Genomic DNA, 17,052 nt, shown 5'->3' on the forward strand with positions numbered 1-17,052 from the left:
GAACTTTTTCTTCGCTATGAAGTCTCATGCACCTGAGGTTGGCCTACTGTATTTCTAGATCATATTTCTGACTATTACTGTCAGATCTGCAAGCATTTCCTTGGCAATTGTTTTAAGCTTATGTCAATGCTCTCCTATTCTGTAGCAGTTTCTCCTCTGATATCTTTTCTTTAACCTCTTCGATATCCTCGTAATAACATCTTCGTCATATTAATTCATCATCAGTGCAATTAGTTCCTTGAATGAGTTATGTCCACTTCCATTATTGCCACCTTTTAATCTTTACTGTCAAATTTGAGCTAACTTAGGAGCATTGGGTAAAAGGTTTCCTTTCCATGCATTGACAAACTGTTTTTGATTTTGTTTTTTCTTCAGTTGAAGTAACAAGATACCTGCCCCCACCTAACTTTCTGAAGCTCTTGTCTTCATTGAGACCTTGACTTATTCCATTTTTGTTTGAGCTTTGTTCCCAGTCTGGAGCATTTTACCTAAGTACTTTCTTTTAGCTAAGAAGTCCATGACTCTTTGAGATACAGCTCCAAACTATGGCTTTTTTTTGTTTTTCTTCTGTTACTACTTTTAGGGAATGGTAGAAAGAAGGCTTCCTTAATACCTTTCAAAAGCTTCTGGACTAATTTGAACCCTGTTACTCAGCAGTAGACGTTATTGCATTGTCTGACAATGACCAGGGTGAGAGATGTTTTGATTATTAGGTCTCAGGATATGTCTATACTGTACTTGAGAGCATGCATCATGTCACCCAAGCTTGGAACCAAGGAGTTGGGTTAGCAACTAGGGATGTTAAATTGCAATTTTCTAACTAATCGTGTAGTCGATACTATTTGAATCGACTGCACAATAAGTTGATAAGGACCGCTGTACAGAACTGCAGTGGGGTAGCTCCAGTTGACTGGAGCCAGGACTAAGCAGTCCCAGCTCCTGCCAGCTCTGGGAACCACTTGCACTGTACCTCTGCATTTTAAATGTAGTTAGAGCTGCCAGGGTGCAGCATCCCAGACCAGCGCAAGCCAAGACAGTTCGGTCCCGGCTTGTGCTGAGTCTAGCAGCCCCTGTTCAAATCAGCCTGGACTGTCCACGGACAGGGGCTTCTTTAGAGCAGCAGCCCCATCTACAGGTGGGCAGCCCAGCTGGGACCCCCCAAGACAGGACCTGCTGCTGGAGCAGCCTCTGCTTATGGCGAGCCTCAGCCCACTGTGGCCTATTCTGTCCCTATTTTTCCCCTCCTCTGCTGCCTCTGATAGAGGTGGGGGGAGTGGGAGAGGGAAGCAGCACTGCAGAGATGATGCTGGGAGGAGAGGGAGGGTGAGAGAACAGGCTCTGAGGTAGCAAGTGGGGGAAGAGCAAGTAGTCAATACAACTTATGCTTATCAGGTAGTTGACTATTCGACTACTCGCTAGCCTCTCAAACTGCCACATCCACAGTGCTATTTCTAACACACTACTTAGAAGTTGCAGCAGTCTCATTCCCAACTATAGTGTAGACCAGTGGTCCCCAACCTTTAGAGGCTCCCGGGGGCGGGGCCACTCATGCGCCGGGCGCCCAGGTGCGGGACCACGCATCCTGGGGCATGCCAGGGGCGGGGATGCCCTTGCACCTGGCGCTGGCATGTGCCCCAGGGCCGGGACCAGGGCCGCCCGAGTGCCTTGTGCCAGCGCTGCTGCCTGAACCGCGCGCCTGGGGCTGGCGCCCTCATGTGCCCCGGGGCTGGGGCCGCCCGAGCACCACACACCAGGCGCTGGTGTGTGGTGTGTGCCTGGGGCCGGCGCCTCCAGTGCGCTGCGCGCCGGAGGGGGGGCAGCCCAGGTTGTTGGCAGGTGCACACAAATGCGCCCGTGGGCGCCATGGCACCCGCGGGCACCGTGTTGGGGACCACTGGTGTAGACATACTTTTTGGGATCTAGTGCTTGATAAACTTTCTGGAAGTCATCAGCATGTTCATGGAAGATGTGATTGAAGTCTTAAAAGCTTGATTCCAGAGCAAAGACCAGAGTGTCTCCAAGCTAAACTTCAACGTTTATTCTGAATGCATCAAACCTTTGATCCGCTGTCACAGCTCTTCCTCCTCCATGGAAGGTGTGGGACACTCCTCAGTCACAAAAGTCCTACGCCTCAGCCTGTCTTGAGGTAGAAAGCCCCAGCCAGGTCTGTAGTGGTGATCATCGATCAGTCACAGATCCAAGCACTGGTGAGGCTTCCCCTCAAAGCCTCCCAAATTGTTCTGCCCAAGTAGTTCAACCTTGGAACGGGCTCTGGCATGGGCACACTTAACTTCCTTATCCTCATCTCCAGATGATACTGATTCTGCAGTGCCATGTTCTTCCTCCATGCAGCACTGGGGGATTGCAAGACACATTAGGACATGTTGTGGCACCTGCCTTCCTGGATATGCACGTGGAGTTTCTGTAGAGAACACTCACAAGTTAGTGGATATCCTGCAGCTCTCTACTCCTGGGAGAGTTAATCACCCTATTAACATTGTGTCCTGTGAGCTTACAAAGGTTCGCTGGAGCATGCTGGCTTCAGAAACACCTTCAGCTAAGCATATGGAAAAGTGTTGCTTGGTTTCTGGTTGGAATTTGAGGGGTTTTATTCACATCCAGTTCCAAGCTCCTTGGTGATAACAGTGATGAATGATAGAGCCCAATGGTAGGTTTAAGTCCACTTGTAAGGAGAAGGACTCTAAGTCACCAGGTCCTGATGAAATGCATCCCAGGATACTCAAGGAGCTGATAGAGGAGGTATCTGAGCCTTTAGCTATGATTTTTGAAAAATCATGGCAGACGGGAGATTCCAGAAGACTGGAAAAAGGCAAATATTGTGCCCATCTATAAAAAGGGGAATAAGAACAACCCAGGAAACTACAGACCGGTCAGTTTAACGTCTGTCCCAGGGAAGATAATGGAGCAGGTAATTAAGGAAATCATATGCAAACACTTGGAAGGTAATAAAGTGATAGGGAATAGCCAGCATGGGTTTGTGAAGAACAAGTCATGCCAAACTAATCTGATAGCTTTCTTCGATAAGATAACGAGCCTCGTGGATAAGGGAGAAGCGGTGGATGTCATATACCTACACTTTAGTAAGGCATTTGATACGGTCTCGCATGATATTCTTATTGATAAACTAGGCAAATATAACTTAGATAGGGCCACGATAAGGTGGGTGCATAATTGACTGGATAACCGTAGTCAGAGAGTTGTTGTTAACGGTGCTAAATCCTGCTGGAAAGGGATAACAAGTGGAGTTCCTCAAGGGTCTGTTTTGGGACCCGTACTAATCAATATCTTCATCAATGATGTAGATATTGGGATAGAGAGTACGCTTATTAAGTTTGCAGATGATACCAAACTGGGTGGGGTTGCAACTTCTTTGGAGGATAGGGACATAATTCAAAATGCCCTTAGCAAGTTAGAGAAATGGTCAGAGGTAAACAGGATGAGGTTTAATAAAGAGAAATGCAAAGTGCTCCACTTAGGAAGGAACAATCAGTTCCATACATACAAGATGGGAAGCGACTGTCTAGGAAGGAGCATGGCGGAAAGGGATCTAGGGGTCATAGTGGACCACAAGTTGAATATGAGTCAACAGTGTGATGCTGTTGCAAAAAAAGCAAATATGATTCTAGGTTGTATCAACAGGTGTGTTGTAAGCAAAACTCGTGAAGTCATTCTGCCGCTCTACTCTGCACTAGTTAGGCCTCAGCTGGAGTACTGTGTCCAGTTCTGGGTGCCACATTTCAAGAAAGATGTGGAGAAATTGGAAAGGGTACAGAGAAGAGCGACAAGAATGATTAAAGGTTTAGAGAACATGACCTATGAAGCCAGGCTTCATGAACTGGGCTTGTTTAGTTTGGAAAAAAGAAGATTAAGGGGGGACATGATAGTGGTTTTCAAATATCTAAAAGGGTGTCACAAGGAGGAAGGAGAAAATTTGTTCCTCTTGGTTACTGAGGACAGGACAAGGAGTAATGGGCTTAAAGTGCAGAAGGGGAGGTTTAGATTGGACATTAGGAAAAAATTTCTAACTGTCAGGGTGGTCAAATATTGGAATAAATTGCCAAGGGAAGTGGTGGAATCTCCCTCTCTGGAGATATTTAAGAACAGGTTAGATAGACATCTGTCAGGGATGGTGTAGACGGAGCTTGGTCCTGCCTTGAGGGCGGGGGGCTGGACTCGATGACCTCTTGAGGTCCCTTTCAGTCCTATGATTCTATGAGACCTGAGTGGCAAGAAGATTTACATCCTATTTCTCTTGCATATTCAAATAACTAATCAGCAAGTGTTTTTGTACAAGTACACCTTTGTGCAAGACAAGCTGTCCAAGGCTGAGGGAATAATTTTGGTCATTTGTCACTGAAGGCTGGTAGTTGCTAAGGTGGTTTCGCAGTCTGTGCTGGGTATCAGATGCTTCAGCCAAAGTGATGGTCTCTGTTGTGATCAGGAAGAGGTCAAATCGGTTGCTGAATTCATGCATTGTGCCCCAGGGGCCATACACCATTGCAAATTTGCCCATCAGTGGTCAGGGACTATTCTCAGATTAAAACAACAAAATTCTGCACTCCTTTGAGGATTCTAAAGCCACCATGAGGCAGTGTATACACTGGTGGTGCAGAGATTCTATGGCAGCATTTAGCAACAATCAGGGTATTGTATACAGCACTCGTTTGAGTAGCTTTTCTCTCCTCCAAGACACTGTGACTACCCCAGAAAGGGTCTAGATCCGTGGTCCCCAACACAGTGCCCACGGGCACCATGGCGCCCGCGGGGGCATTCGTGTGCGCCCGCCACGTGCTCGGGGCTGGCCTGGCCCTGGGCACGTGGCGCATGCACAGTGCCGGAGCCGGCTCCAGGTGCATGGGGAGCGCCAGCCCCGGGGGGCGCCGGCCCCGGGCGCGCAGCGCTTGGAGGGGGACGGGGCGCCGGCCCTGGCCCCGTGCGCTTGGAGGGGGGGGCGCCGACCCCGGGCGTGCGGCGCTTGGGGGGGGGGCGCCAGCCCCAGGCACTTGGAGGAGGGGCGGGGGGCGCCCGGCGGGCGAACGGCCACGCCCCCTGGCACCCGGCAACTTCCACAGGTTGGGGACCACTGGTCTAGATCCATCAGAAGCAGTCATGTTTGGGGTTCAAACTGTCCACGTCCTTTCCAAAAGCACCCAGTTTGATTCCTTGATCCAAGGCAAAATTCCAGTTGTCCTTCTCTTCCCCTCTATTTGGGGATAAGCTGGTCTTCTTTCACGGTGCTTGGGACTTCATCATCACTGCCAACTGGGTCCTAAGCACCATCAGATTGGGCTATGCCATCCAGTTCTTTTCTACCTCTCCTCTTTGTCTTTGACACCATTCTTGAGATACTGTTCCTTGAATAGGTTTCCTTTCTGTTGGTGATGAAGGAAGTTCTGCAAAAGGGTTTCTTTAGGTACATCCTATGGTCTGAAAGCAAGTTCTTCTGTGGGACCGTAACATTCTCCTAGTGGTTCCTGTCTTTGAGCTGCTAGCATCTGGTCCCTTTCTTATGTCAGAAAATGTTGTTCCTGGTAGTGATAACATCCATCAAGAGTGGTGTGAGTGGCAGGATCTGATGGCAAGCCTCTTTACACATTAGTAAGGTGACTGTAGACAAAATTTTTGGGTGTGGTCAAAGTGGTTTCTCAGTTTCATTTGAACTGGGCAGTATCCTTTTCTGTGTTCTTTCCTAAGCCACATTAGTCTCCACAGCAGCAGCACCTGTACACATTAGATGTCACACAATGTCAGGTCTTCTATATGTATAGGATAAAGCCATCCTGTGCTCTACTGTGCCCTATTTCATCATATGAAGAATCAGTTGATATCTTCACAATCACCTCTCAACTAAAATCCTGTATCAGTGAGCTCCTTTGAGAGCATAAACCATATCAAATATTCTTCAGCGACATTTCCATATTGTGTATATATGGATGAACAGCCCTGCATATGTCCATTTATGAACCATTATGCCATTACTTCCTCTTCTAAGGTAGATGCAAGCTTCAGAAGAATGGTTCTGCAATTCTTGCCTAGGTAAACTCCAAGCCCTGCTTCCTGGAAGAGATTCTGCTTATGAATCACTTAAGTGAAATACACAATTACACCTATTCTAAGGAAAGGCTGGTTACTGTAACTGATTCGTCAAGATGTGATGCAGATGTGTATTCCACAACTCACTGTCTGCATTGAAGTGAGAAGCTGGAAGTGGAGGCAAATTTCATTAATTCTGAAGAAACTAAAACCATCTAGTTTTCTCGGGTCTTTGGCTTAATCTTTAACCTCATCTACCATCTATAGAAGGTGCAACAGATGAGAACATCTAAGAAGCCAATGTGTTATATAGCACATTTAAGTGTGCACATTTTGTAGTCTGATGCCCATGTGTCTCAGCTCAGAAGCCCTTACCATGAGCAATGAAAACCTCCAGGTTTGGGACAAGGTGCTAACCCTGCAAGTCTCGTCCTAAAGGATGTTCCAGTGGGAGAATGACTTAAGATTCTTTTACTGCTAACAGAACCCTTGGTTCCCTCAGATGTGGTTCCTCACAAGGACAGAAAATATATTTCTATAGTACTGCAACTCAAAAGCCCAGGAATCTAATTATTGCCAGGAAGAAATGTTCCAGAAAATCCTCAGTTTGATGGATTTTTGTTTGAAGGCTTGATGATCAGAGCCATGCATATCTATGAATATCAATGCCAGATTCAGCTGCTCTTGGTTATTATTTCACCTGTGAAGATGTTGCCAACATCAAGGAAACCTGTATCTGCAGACTTTGTTCAAATCCTCACAAAAGATATGTTTAAAATTCCTCACTTTTCTCCTTGGCTGTGTCTACATTGGCACCCTTTTCCGGAAAAGGGATGCTAATGAGACCAGTCGGAATTGCAAATGCCGCGGAGGCTTTAAATATCCTCCGCGGTATTTGCATGAACATGGCTGCCGCTTTTTTCCGGCTCGGGGCTTTGCCGGAGAAAAGTGCCAGTCTAGATGGGATCTTTTGGAAAATAAAGCCTTTTCTGGAAGATCCCTTATTCCTCTTAAATTCCTTCTTAAATAAAACGCTTTATTTTCCGAAAGATCCCGTCTAGACTGGCACTTTTCTCCGGCAAAGACCCGAGCCGGAAAAAAGTGGCAGCCATGTTCATGCAAATACCGCGGGGGATATTTAAACATCCCCTGCGGCATTTGCAATTCCGACTGGTCTCATTAACATCCCTTTTCCGGAAAAGGGTGCCAATGTAGACACAGCCCTTGAGTCTTCAAGATGTGATACAAATGTGTTTTTCACTTAAGCCTTTTCTTGGCTACGAAAGTGATAAGAGGAAAAGAACAGCATTCAGGTATTTTGTCATTTAAAATGCATGGGTTTGAGTACTCCTGTTAATGTCAAATTTCTCAATTTGTGTTTTAAGAGTTAAGAATGGTGTCTTTGGGAATCGTGCCTCTTTCAGAGGAAAGTGGCTACATGCTCTCAACCTGACAGCTACCCACTGTCAATCAATGAGGAGACAGATAAAACACAGGATAGTTCTCAACATTGTAAGAGGGAGATAGCAAGAGGAAGACAGCAAAGACAATTTTGGGAGTATTGCTTTTATTCTGCTGTCTGCAGTGCATATATCCCAGACACCTTTTGAAGTAACTTCACCTTTACATAAAGGTGTTCTCCTAACCTGGACCATTTGGGTGAGCAGAGCCATGCTCTGCAGGAATCAAAGGATCAATCTGTGTTGTCATGGGCATGCTAGAACCACCTTTAGTGTTCAAGATAAACTACCCAAAGTCCCTTCTCCGAGGAGCCAAATATGGCATTTCATTAAATTATGCAAACAATGGGATGGAATGGGAGCTATTGTACAAGGCATAACTGTCATACCCCTGTCATCTCAGATGTCTGCCCATCAACTAGATCAGTTATAGATGACTAGTTGTGATCCTAAACAAAATACCTCTTAATATATGCTAATCACATCAATACAGGACATTAAAGTAAAGCCAGCTGCAGTTACTTTGAAACTGAATGTATTTTTTTGTTTTCATTTTAGTTAAGAACAGCACTTGATAAGATAGAAGAGATGGAGATGACCAATAGTCACTTGGTAAAAAGACTGGAGAAGATGAAGGCAAACAGGACTGCACTTCTATCTCAACAGTAGAAGAAATGTTTGGAAAATGGAACCAGTTGTGCACTGCTCCCTGAAATAACTAGCCCTTAACTTGTTTTAATACAGACGTTCATTGGCACAAACTATTTGAACACTGAGCTGTTCAATAATGTAGTTGCAGAATTAAATGGCATACTTTTTGTAACTTATGAGAGAATGAAAAATTTGAATTCCTATGCGAATGATGGTGATTTTTATTTAGCAGTTTAATTGTAGAGTCAGAGCTGGAGCACAATGCTGTATGATTGACTTATTACTAGAAAACATTTGTTTTCACAACTGTGGAATCAAGTTTACTTAACTTTTTTCAGCTGCTTTAATGCTTGAAGATGACTGCATGAATTCAAGAGGACACTGTCTATTGGAAATTTACAAAGTGTACTTGCTCAAGACATCACACAGCACAAGTGCCTTCTATATGGTTCAATTTAGATTTCAAATATGTTAGATCTAACCTTTGAAATCAGATAACATTTATTTTAAGATACAATTTGGAGATCTGTTCATTAAAGTTTATAAATTTTGATGGAAAGCTGCATTTTGTAAAATATTTAAATTTACGTACAAATAAAAATAGGGACTATTATAAAACATGCTTTTTTGCATGGGTGATAGCATATCTGAGTTCTGGATTGTTTTGCCAAGAAAGTACTAGCTCTGCTACGCTTAATATCAAAAATAAGGATTTAGTCATGGAAGATGTTTTATTATACTTTGTAAATTGTATAGCAGCTGCTAAATTCTGGAATGGAACTTTAGAATGAAAGGAAGGGTGAGGCAATGTCTGAGTTCATTAAATGGACATGGTACTGTCCAGAAATGAGTGGCTTTTTTATATATTATCTTAAAGCTGTTTCAGGATCTATAATCTATGGAGGCATTTAAACCAACCTGATCACAGGTACCCTTGACATTCTGCAATATACTCCAGTAAACATTCCTGATCTTAAAGGGCCACGTTTCTATCACTGATCTTAAAGGGCATTCAATGTACTTACATTTATTACTTTAAAACTTTGAGTTTTTTTAATACTTTAAAACTTTGAGCTGTGACCTCAAGTAAATGATACTGTAAAAATATTTATTTTTCTGTCATCTCTAATTGTACAGGATTGTCATAGCTATTTTTCTCCCCTAAACTTTGATATTTGACTGTAGCAGAATCTAAGTAGTATGAACCTTGCTGTCATGTACCACTGTTCTTAAACGGTTTACTTTACCTTGAAGAAGAATATATATATATATTACTCTACAGGAATAGTGACTAGGACCAGAGCAATTTCATTTAATTCCTGAAGCTGCTTTGATTACTGCAGGATCAGTCCACTTCTTTCAGCAACAGGAGGACAGCTTTATACATTTCTCTATAATAAGTTAACCTTTTGGAAATAAGGAATCTCCCTGTTGAGGCACCTCAGCTCCATTCTGAGTGGGAGGGAAGCTTTCAACATGGTTGGTGCAGTGTTGCACTAAGTTACATTAAATAGCTACAGTAATTGAATACAGGCCAGTTTTATTTCTGAAACGAGAACTCTTTGCTAAAAGGCAGTATAACAATCTCCTTTCTTCCATTACTCATCTAGCTCTGGTCTGCTGGTATTTAACACCTCTCAAAAACTTTGTACAGGTCTGGCAGATTAGCAAGCTGCAAAATGTTGCCATCTTCTGTGAAGTGTTTAGGAGGCAAAAGGTGGGTCCTAAAAGCTTTGTAAATAATGTGTTCCACTGTCCATTTCCATGATGTTGAACCAGATCCAACCTCTAAAGCCTGAAAGAAAAAAAATGAAGGAATTTTAGAGAGTTCAAATACTTTTCAGTGATTTCCAGTGCATGGTGTGGAAAAATAAAAACTAGCCTATTCCCCTATATTAAGTGCTTACTCTGAAAGGAGAACATGGGTTCCTTCTGCAACAGAGATGCTTAACCTAGTACCAGAAGTACTTTACAGTAAAGAGTTTTTTAAAAGGGGTTAATTATGCATAGTTAAGTATCAGGGTTGTCAGTTAATTGCAATTAACTTTAGTCATGATTTATCATTCTAAAATTCATTTCTAATTGCACTATTTAATATTTTGGATGTTTCCCTACATTTTCAAATATTGATTTCAGTTAAAACAATGTAGTGCTTACTTTATATTTTTTTACAAATCTTTGCACTAAAATTGACAATAGTATTTTTTCAAGTCACCTCATACAACTATTGTAGTAAAATCTCTTGTGAAAGTATAACTTACAAAACACTGTAAAACTTTAGCACCTATTTAGTTTTATTTCTCATTCTGCCCAACTGCTAAGCCAAACAAGTTTGTTTACTGAATCGAAGGCTATCCACTTATTTTCAGTGTCACTGGAAAGTGAGAGTAGGCAGTTGCATGATACTTTGCAGTGCTGGCTACAAAGTATTTACATGCCAGATCATGCTTTGGTTGGCAAGCATTCTAGAGGACATACTTCGATGCTGATGATGCTAGTTAAAAAACTCATTACATTTGTGACTGATCTCTTTAGGGGAAGATTGTCTCTTGCTCTTTCATATGCATTCTGTCATATTTCATGCTATAGTAGTCTTGGATGAGTCATGTTGCTCATTTGAAGAAACTTTCACTGCAGATCTGACAAATGCAAAGGTACCAATTTGAAATTTCTAATGCCATTCAATCCAAGGTTTAAGAATCTGAGAAGGACAAGGTGTGGAGTATGGTTTCAGAAGTCTTAAAAGGGCAACATGCTGATACAGAAACTTCAGTGGCATCTGACTCCGTGAATATGAATCAGTCTGCACTGCATTAGAATTTTATCAAGCAGAACCTATTGTCAACATGGACATACGCTCTGGAACGGTGTTTGAAACCACCAGCGGGCATTGGACTCTTGCGCATAGCTGACATTTAAATATCTTGTGATGCTGGCTTCAACAGTGTCATGCCAATACCTTTCAGATACTATTGTTTATAAAAAAAAAAAAAGCAGGGATGTGAAAGGTTCACAAGTCAGCCCCCCCTTTGCTAAGGCCATGGTAGGGCTGGGACAACCACCAATGGTTAACTAGTTAGTTAACTATTCTGGGGGATTTTTCCATTCCAAAAAAGATGGCAGTATTTTCTCCTGCAAATGTAAACAAATGTGTGTGTGACTAGCTCAACAAGAAATAGGACTAAATAGATTTTGTAAGCTCTGAAGTACTAAAATAAAAGTACTACTGAGTCCCAGCTCCTAGTACTACTCAGTCCCCATTGCTGTTCTTCAGAGCAGTCCTTAGCAAGTAATCATGTAGTAGATACAAATTGTATCTACACAATTAATTGGATAACTGCAAATTTAACATCCCGAGTTTGCCTGCTCTGTTCTTAAAAATCTCTAGTGAGGGGACTGCATGGTAGCTTCAGGAAACCTTTCATTGCTTTACCTTTCCTTGGAATGTTCTTCCTAATATCAAACCTAAGCCCATTACTACTTGTTCTACCCTCCCTAGACATGGATAACTCCCCACCATCCTTATAACAACCCTTAAAATTCTCAGGATTTATAAATCTCTCTCAGCCTTCTCATTTAAACAAAGCCAGTTTAACCGTTCTTTACAGGTCATGTTTTCTAAGCCTTTTTATGTAATTCTCCTGTGGATGCTCTAGTTAGACCACATACTTAAGTGTGGTGCCAAAACCAGATACAATATTCCAGCTGATGGCTCTTTCCTTTAAAGTAGAGCAGAACAATTATTTCCTGTTTTATATAGAACTCTTAGTGTAATATACTCTAAAATGACATGTGTCTCAACAGCCTTAGTCTCAGTGTTATCCACTTTACCCACCCCCTCCATCCTTCTGTGTATATTTTGACATGTCTTATATACACCTGGGGGAGAGGAGAGGGACAAAAATGGAAGAACTCATGCACACACATTCTTGGCCCAAAGTGGATTAGAATTCCTGTATCTCTCATCAGAATGTCTTTAACAGCTAGAGATGCAGTCTCACAAACCAGAGAACTAAGGCAAGATTAATATTAAGGTGGTATTAATATCGCTTTGGCATTATTCAGAGGAAACAAACTCTGCACAATGTGATTAGTCAACTTTTGGAAAGTCCTGAGTCGATACTGTAATGATACAGATTCGACACTTAAAAAAAATATTTAGGCATTTAACAATTCATCAGAACATGCACTTTTTAAAGGTCCACATACCAGGTAGTCTTCAGGAAATAAAATTCCGTAGAAAACCTATGGGGCAATGTTTTTAGACATTTGCAGGAAGTTTTATTTCTAAACATGCAGGAGATCTATTTAATGATTTTTCTAAGTATGCAAATTCCTTTGGCCTTGTAAGAGCAGCTTTCTTTGGAGGATAAGCCTGTGTATTCTTACAGAACCTGCTGCACAGTTCACCCGATTCCATAGAATGGGAGAGTTGTCATGACGTCATCTTTAAAAGGTTTTTAGTATTCAACACAAGGATTTACCCAGGTGACTGCAGCAGCATATCCAGTTACTATACCTGTTGGTTAGTCAAGTCAGATTCTTCCACTATATACTGCTTTCTAATGGAATAAAACATGGCACATTCTTTACTGAGGCTTTCAAAACATTCCTTTTCTTCATCCCAGTTTACCTGTAAAAACAAACTTGTTAAGAGCAGACATTTGTTTCAGTACAGATTGAACATCTCTAGTTCAGGACACTCTGGTCTGGCATGGTAGGGGACCCTGTGGGTGTTCCAGGGTTGGAGCACTCACAGGGAAAACAAGTACAGCAGGATCACAGATGTTGCCAGGTCAGAGAGCATGGGTTCCCAAACTGAACCATGCTAAAATTCGGGGCGGGGGAGGGGGGGCACGAGGCAACCCAGCCCCCCCATGTCAATTCCTCCCCCTAAGTTTTGGTGCTATTTTTGTTTTTCAGTCCTGGTCAGGTGTGTGTTTTTTTTTTTAATTGACAAGTTTTGCTGCTATTGGGGGAGGAGGGGTGGCGTTATGGTTTCTCAAAAATGGGGCATGATGCCGAAAAGTTTGGGAACCACTGGCCTAGAGTCTAGCAGCAGAGAGCCCGACCTTGACCTCCTTTCGTCTAGCAAACTTTCTGCTTCATGACTGGTAAAGTCCACACGGTGCCAGATCAGGGATGTCCATGCCGTACTTGAAACAGTAGTTTTGAAAGAACATTATTGCTAATTACTAGTCAGTCAAATTGAAGCCCAGTTAATTAGAAGTAAAAATAGGCTACTGTCTTGACTATTTGTTGGTACAACGTTAGGATACAAAGAAGCAAGGAATAGAGTACAAGTCTGCCTGTCTTTAAAAATAAGACCTGTTAAAATTTTCTAAACATTCGTTGTAATGTATTCTTATATAGTTAATATCTGTGAATGTTCTTAAGCAATGAGTGCACTTTTTCTTTTAGAAGAGAAACTTACAGCAAGGCACATGTCAACAATTTACCCTTAATTACTACATTGACCATTTTAAAATACTGTGTATGGTCATTTGAGGCAAGAATATGGCCAGCTAAACTTTTGCACCAATTGTTTCTGTCAGGACAGGGTCTAAAAACATATATAAACTCTTCTGGTGAATTTCTCAGTGGCTGAATTATTGTATTCCTGCCACTTACTAGATTTTAGAGCATATCTTTAAAAAAAAATCACATTTCCTAATAAATAACAAAGAAAAGATAATATTTGTAGGCTAAATTAACTTTCCCATTAACTAACTGCTGAACAGTTAGTTTTGACCATACCTCAGTGGCTAAGCGAAGGATAAACATAGGTAGTCCCTCCAATGGTGGAACATAGTTGTCTATAAGGAGTGGTAATCCAGTAAGGTTTCCATCCTGTAAGCATAACATTTTCTTTACATATTGAAATATCTATGGTCTTAAAAATATATTTACTAGACATACCAACACACTGCTGTTTTCTATTTAGTAAGTGATAGCATTTATTAGGTTGGTGCTAATCTTATAGCAAATATTATGGCTTTCCCTTGTACAGTAGACTTCCGATAATCCGGCACCTTTTGGACCTAGGTGGTGCCGGAGAATCGGGAGGTTGGGTACAGCTGCATGGCTTAACAGCTGGCCAGTACACAATCTCCCTTCCTCTCCCCTCCCCGTCTCCTCTGTGCTGTAACCTGATCCTCCTGCCTCTCCCCTCTCCTTTCCCCTTTGCTGAAGCGAAATGCTCTTCTCCATACTGTAACACGATCCCAATCCCACTCCCCCCCACCTTATGCTCCGTCTGGTTACAGCCAGCACGTGTGCTGAGTGGCAGGCTTTTTAATCAGCTGGTCAGGAGCGCTTGGCATTTTGGATGCTGGAGTATTGGGAGTGCCAAAAAGCTGGATGCCGGACTATCGGAGTTTTACTGTACATTACCAATATTTAAGGATTATACAAATAACCTTTTGACACCAAAGCAAAAAGCAGTAGTCACCTCATCAATATCAAGAGAGAAATAGTCTTTCAGCATTTCAGTCTTCTTTTTTAGAAACTCAACAATATATTCAGCAAGTCCTTCCTTTGGACCATCTTCTTCTGTCCATCCACTTTCAGTGTTCTCCAAGGCTAGCATAGCTAGATCATACAGTGGAGCTGGCTCCTGTAAGCAACCATGAGGTATAATTATCACTACCCCTCATATACCCCTACCTTGAAAATCCAGATGTTCCTCATTCAGCAGTCACACAATTTTACTTTTGTCTGAATACAGAAGACTCTTTACAATAATCCCATCTCTACAGCTCATGGGGTTGCAAAATACAGTGGCATATTTAAATGCTAAATTTTAGCACTTCCCCATACATTTCTGACAAAGAGCAAAACAGGAGGTATGTTTTAACATGAAATCTAGTGCATTCGTAAGTAATCTCTTTAAGGAACCAAATTATTATTACTAATAATAAAGTAACTACTATCTGAACTTGCAACAGCTTTGGAATCATTAACAATCTCCTACTTCATGTAAGTGCAAAGTAAATGAATCAGAGGGAATGCATTTTAAAAAAAACTATATACTGGCTAAATATGCAGGTGGTGGTATGAGCTTTCGTGAGCACAGATGAAGAAGTGGGCTGTGTCCACAAAAGCATCTACATATTTTGTTAGGCTGTAACAGGAAAAACTTAAACAACAAATAGTCTGGTAGCACTTTAAAGACTAACTCGGCTACCCTTCTGAAGCCTTTATATACTGGCTGTCATTGAACAGAGATCCACCTTCATCTCTGAAGTTTGACCTAGTCAACACTATGTTCTATATGAAATATATTTAATTACCAAAAAAGTTAAATTAAAAAGTTGCAAAATCAAGGACTAAAAGTTTTTATTAAAATTAAGTGATAGAAATGTAGCCGTGTTAGTCCTGTTTTTTTGTTTCAGGTACACCAGACTATGTAGCACTTGAAAGACTAACAAGATGGTTTATTAGGTGATGAGCTTTCATGGGCCAGACCAACTTCCTCAGATCAAATAGTGGAAGAAAATTGTCACAACCATATATACCATTTGGGCCTGGCCCACGAAAGCTCATCACCTAATAAACCATCTTGTTAGTCTTTAAAGTGCTACATTGTCCTGTTTTTTGTTTCATACTAAAATTAAGATTGTGTACCCTTAATTTAGCCCCCTAGTGCATATGCCTTAGGGCAGTCTGTGAGAACAGACAGAATCAGGGGTGAAGGAGACGTATTTATTTGTAGTACTTCAGCCTCAATTATTGCAGAAGCTGAAAGGTCTGTAGTGACTAAAGTAGATGGTTGCAGGAAGAGAAAGGATGGTTAAGGACAACTGAATGCTGGCCAGAAAAATTCCAGTTCCATCTCTGTCCAAGAGTTCTTACGTAATGCTAGGCAAGTCACTTAAACCAGCTTTTAAAAGGTGGTCATAATTTACAATGTGCTGCCAGTTCCCTGTATTATGAATGTTAAATATTGGTTAATTGAATAGTCGAGTAACCTTATGAAATGTTATCGGTTTGTCGACCATTCTAGTATCCCCCAGGGCAGAGCCAGCTGCCACTGTATCAGAAGCAGCAGTACGGAGTGCCAGGCGGGAGCTAGTCTGCAAAGGGAGCCAATTTAAAAAACAGCTCCCCTCAGGGACCTTGACCTTCTGCTTCTGAGAAAGATGCAGCAGTCTGGGGTGGAAGCAGTCCTTGTCTAGGCGGGGTCTAAGTTCCAAAACCCAGGGAAAGCCAGAACTGAGCCAGGCTGCCTGCCTGCCCGGCTCCTAATGCACTTTAAATGCAGAACTGCAGCAGGGGTAAGTCCTGGACTTGTTGCAAGCCGGGACTGAGTCACGCTGCTGACCAGACTGCTAAAAAATTTACTGGCAGGGAGAGAGAAATGCATATAGTCTATAGCATGTAATCGACTACACTATTACATCCCTACCCTGTATGTGAGGTTAAAACTTTTATATCTCTTTATTCTCTCCAAAACCTATATAAAAGATTTGAAGAGAAGTTATACTTACCGACAACCTCAGAATGCCAAAATTTGCAAAGTCATAAATAAGAATCTGATAGAAGAGTTCTTGGCTGATTGGGAGGAAGAGATTTAATTGAAATGACCATTTGTCTAATTTTTTCATATACATATTCTGGTAAAAAGCAGTACACTTAGGGTACGTCTAGACTACATGCCTCTGTCGACAGAGGCATGTAGATTAGACTACCCGGCATAGGAAAATGAAGCAGCGATTTAAATAATCGCCGCTTCATTTAAATTTACATGGCTGCCACGCTGAGCCGATCAGCTGTTTGTCGGCTCAGGGCGGTAGTCTGGACACTCCGTGGTCGACAACAAAGGCATTTGTCGACCTCCCAGGTATGCCTCATCCCAGACCCTCAACTCTCCCCCCCCCCCACCAAG

At 42.2% G+C, this 17,052-nt stretch overlaps 2 protein-coding genes across 25 annotated transcripts in view; one reads left to right on the forward strand and one right to left on the reverse strand.

The window, feature by feature from the left end:
* Positions 1-8,783, forward strand: part of LRRFIP2 (LRR binding FLII interacting protein 2) — a 123,291-nt gene extending 114,508 nt beyond the window's left edge. For all 22 annotated transcript variants that reach the window (XM_014574054.3, XM_025185124.2, XM_014574053.2 and 19 more), the window contains one exon: positions 8,073-8,783. In XM_014574054.3, coding sequence (XP_014429540.2) covers positions 8,073-8,183 — 111 coding nt within the window. In that variant the 3' untranslated portion in view covers positions 8,184-8,783. The remainder of the gene's footprint in view (positions 1-8,072) is intronic.
* Positions 8,784-9,688: 905 nt separating this feature from the next.
* The window catches only part of MLH1 (mutL homolog 1), a 47,193-nt gene continuing 39,829 nt past the window's right edge, over positions 9,689-17,052 (reverse strand). For all 3 annotated transcript variants that reach the window (XM_075921790.1, XM_075921791.1, XM_025185134.2), the window contains 5 exons: positions 16,655-16,718; positions 14,617-14,781; positions 13,923-14,015; positions 12,685-12,798; positions 9,689-9,960 (listed from right to left, as the gene is read on the reverse strand). In XM_075921790.1, coding sequence (XP_075777905.1) covers positions 9,793-9,960; positions 12,685-12,798; positions 13,923-14,015; positions 14,617-14,781; positions 16,655-16,718 — 604 coding nt within the window. In that variant the 3' untranslated portion in view covers positions 9,689-9,792. The remainder of the gene's footprint in view (positions 9,961-12,684; positions 12,799-13,922; positions 14,016-14,616; positions 14,782-16,654; positions 16,719-17,052) is intronic.

This window comes from Pelodiscus sinensis, chromosome 2 (assembly GCF_049634645.1).
Source record: "Pelodiscus sinensis isolate JC-2024 chromosome 2, ASM4963464v1, whole genome shotgun sequence".
Lineage (NCBI taxonomy): Eukaryota > Metazoa > Chordata > Testudines > Trionychidae > Pelodiscus > Pelodiscus sinensis.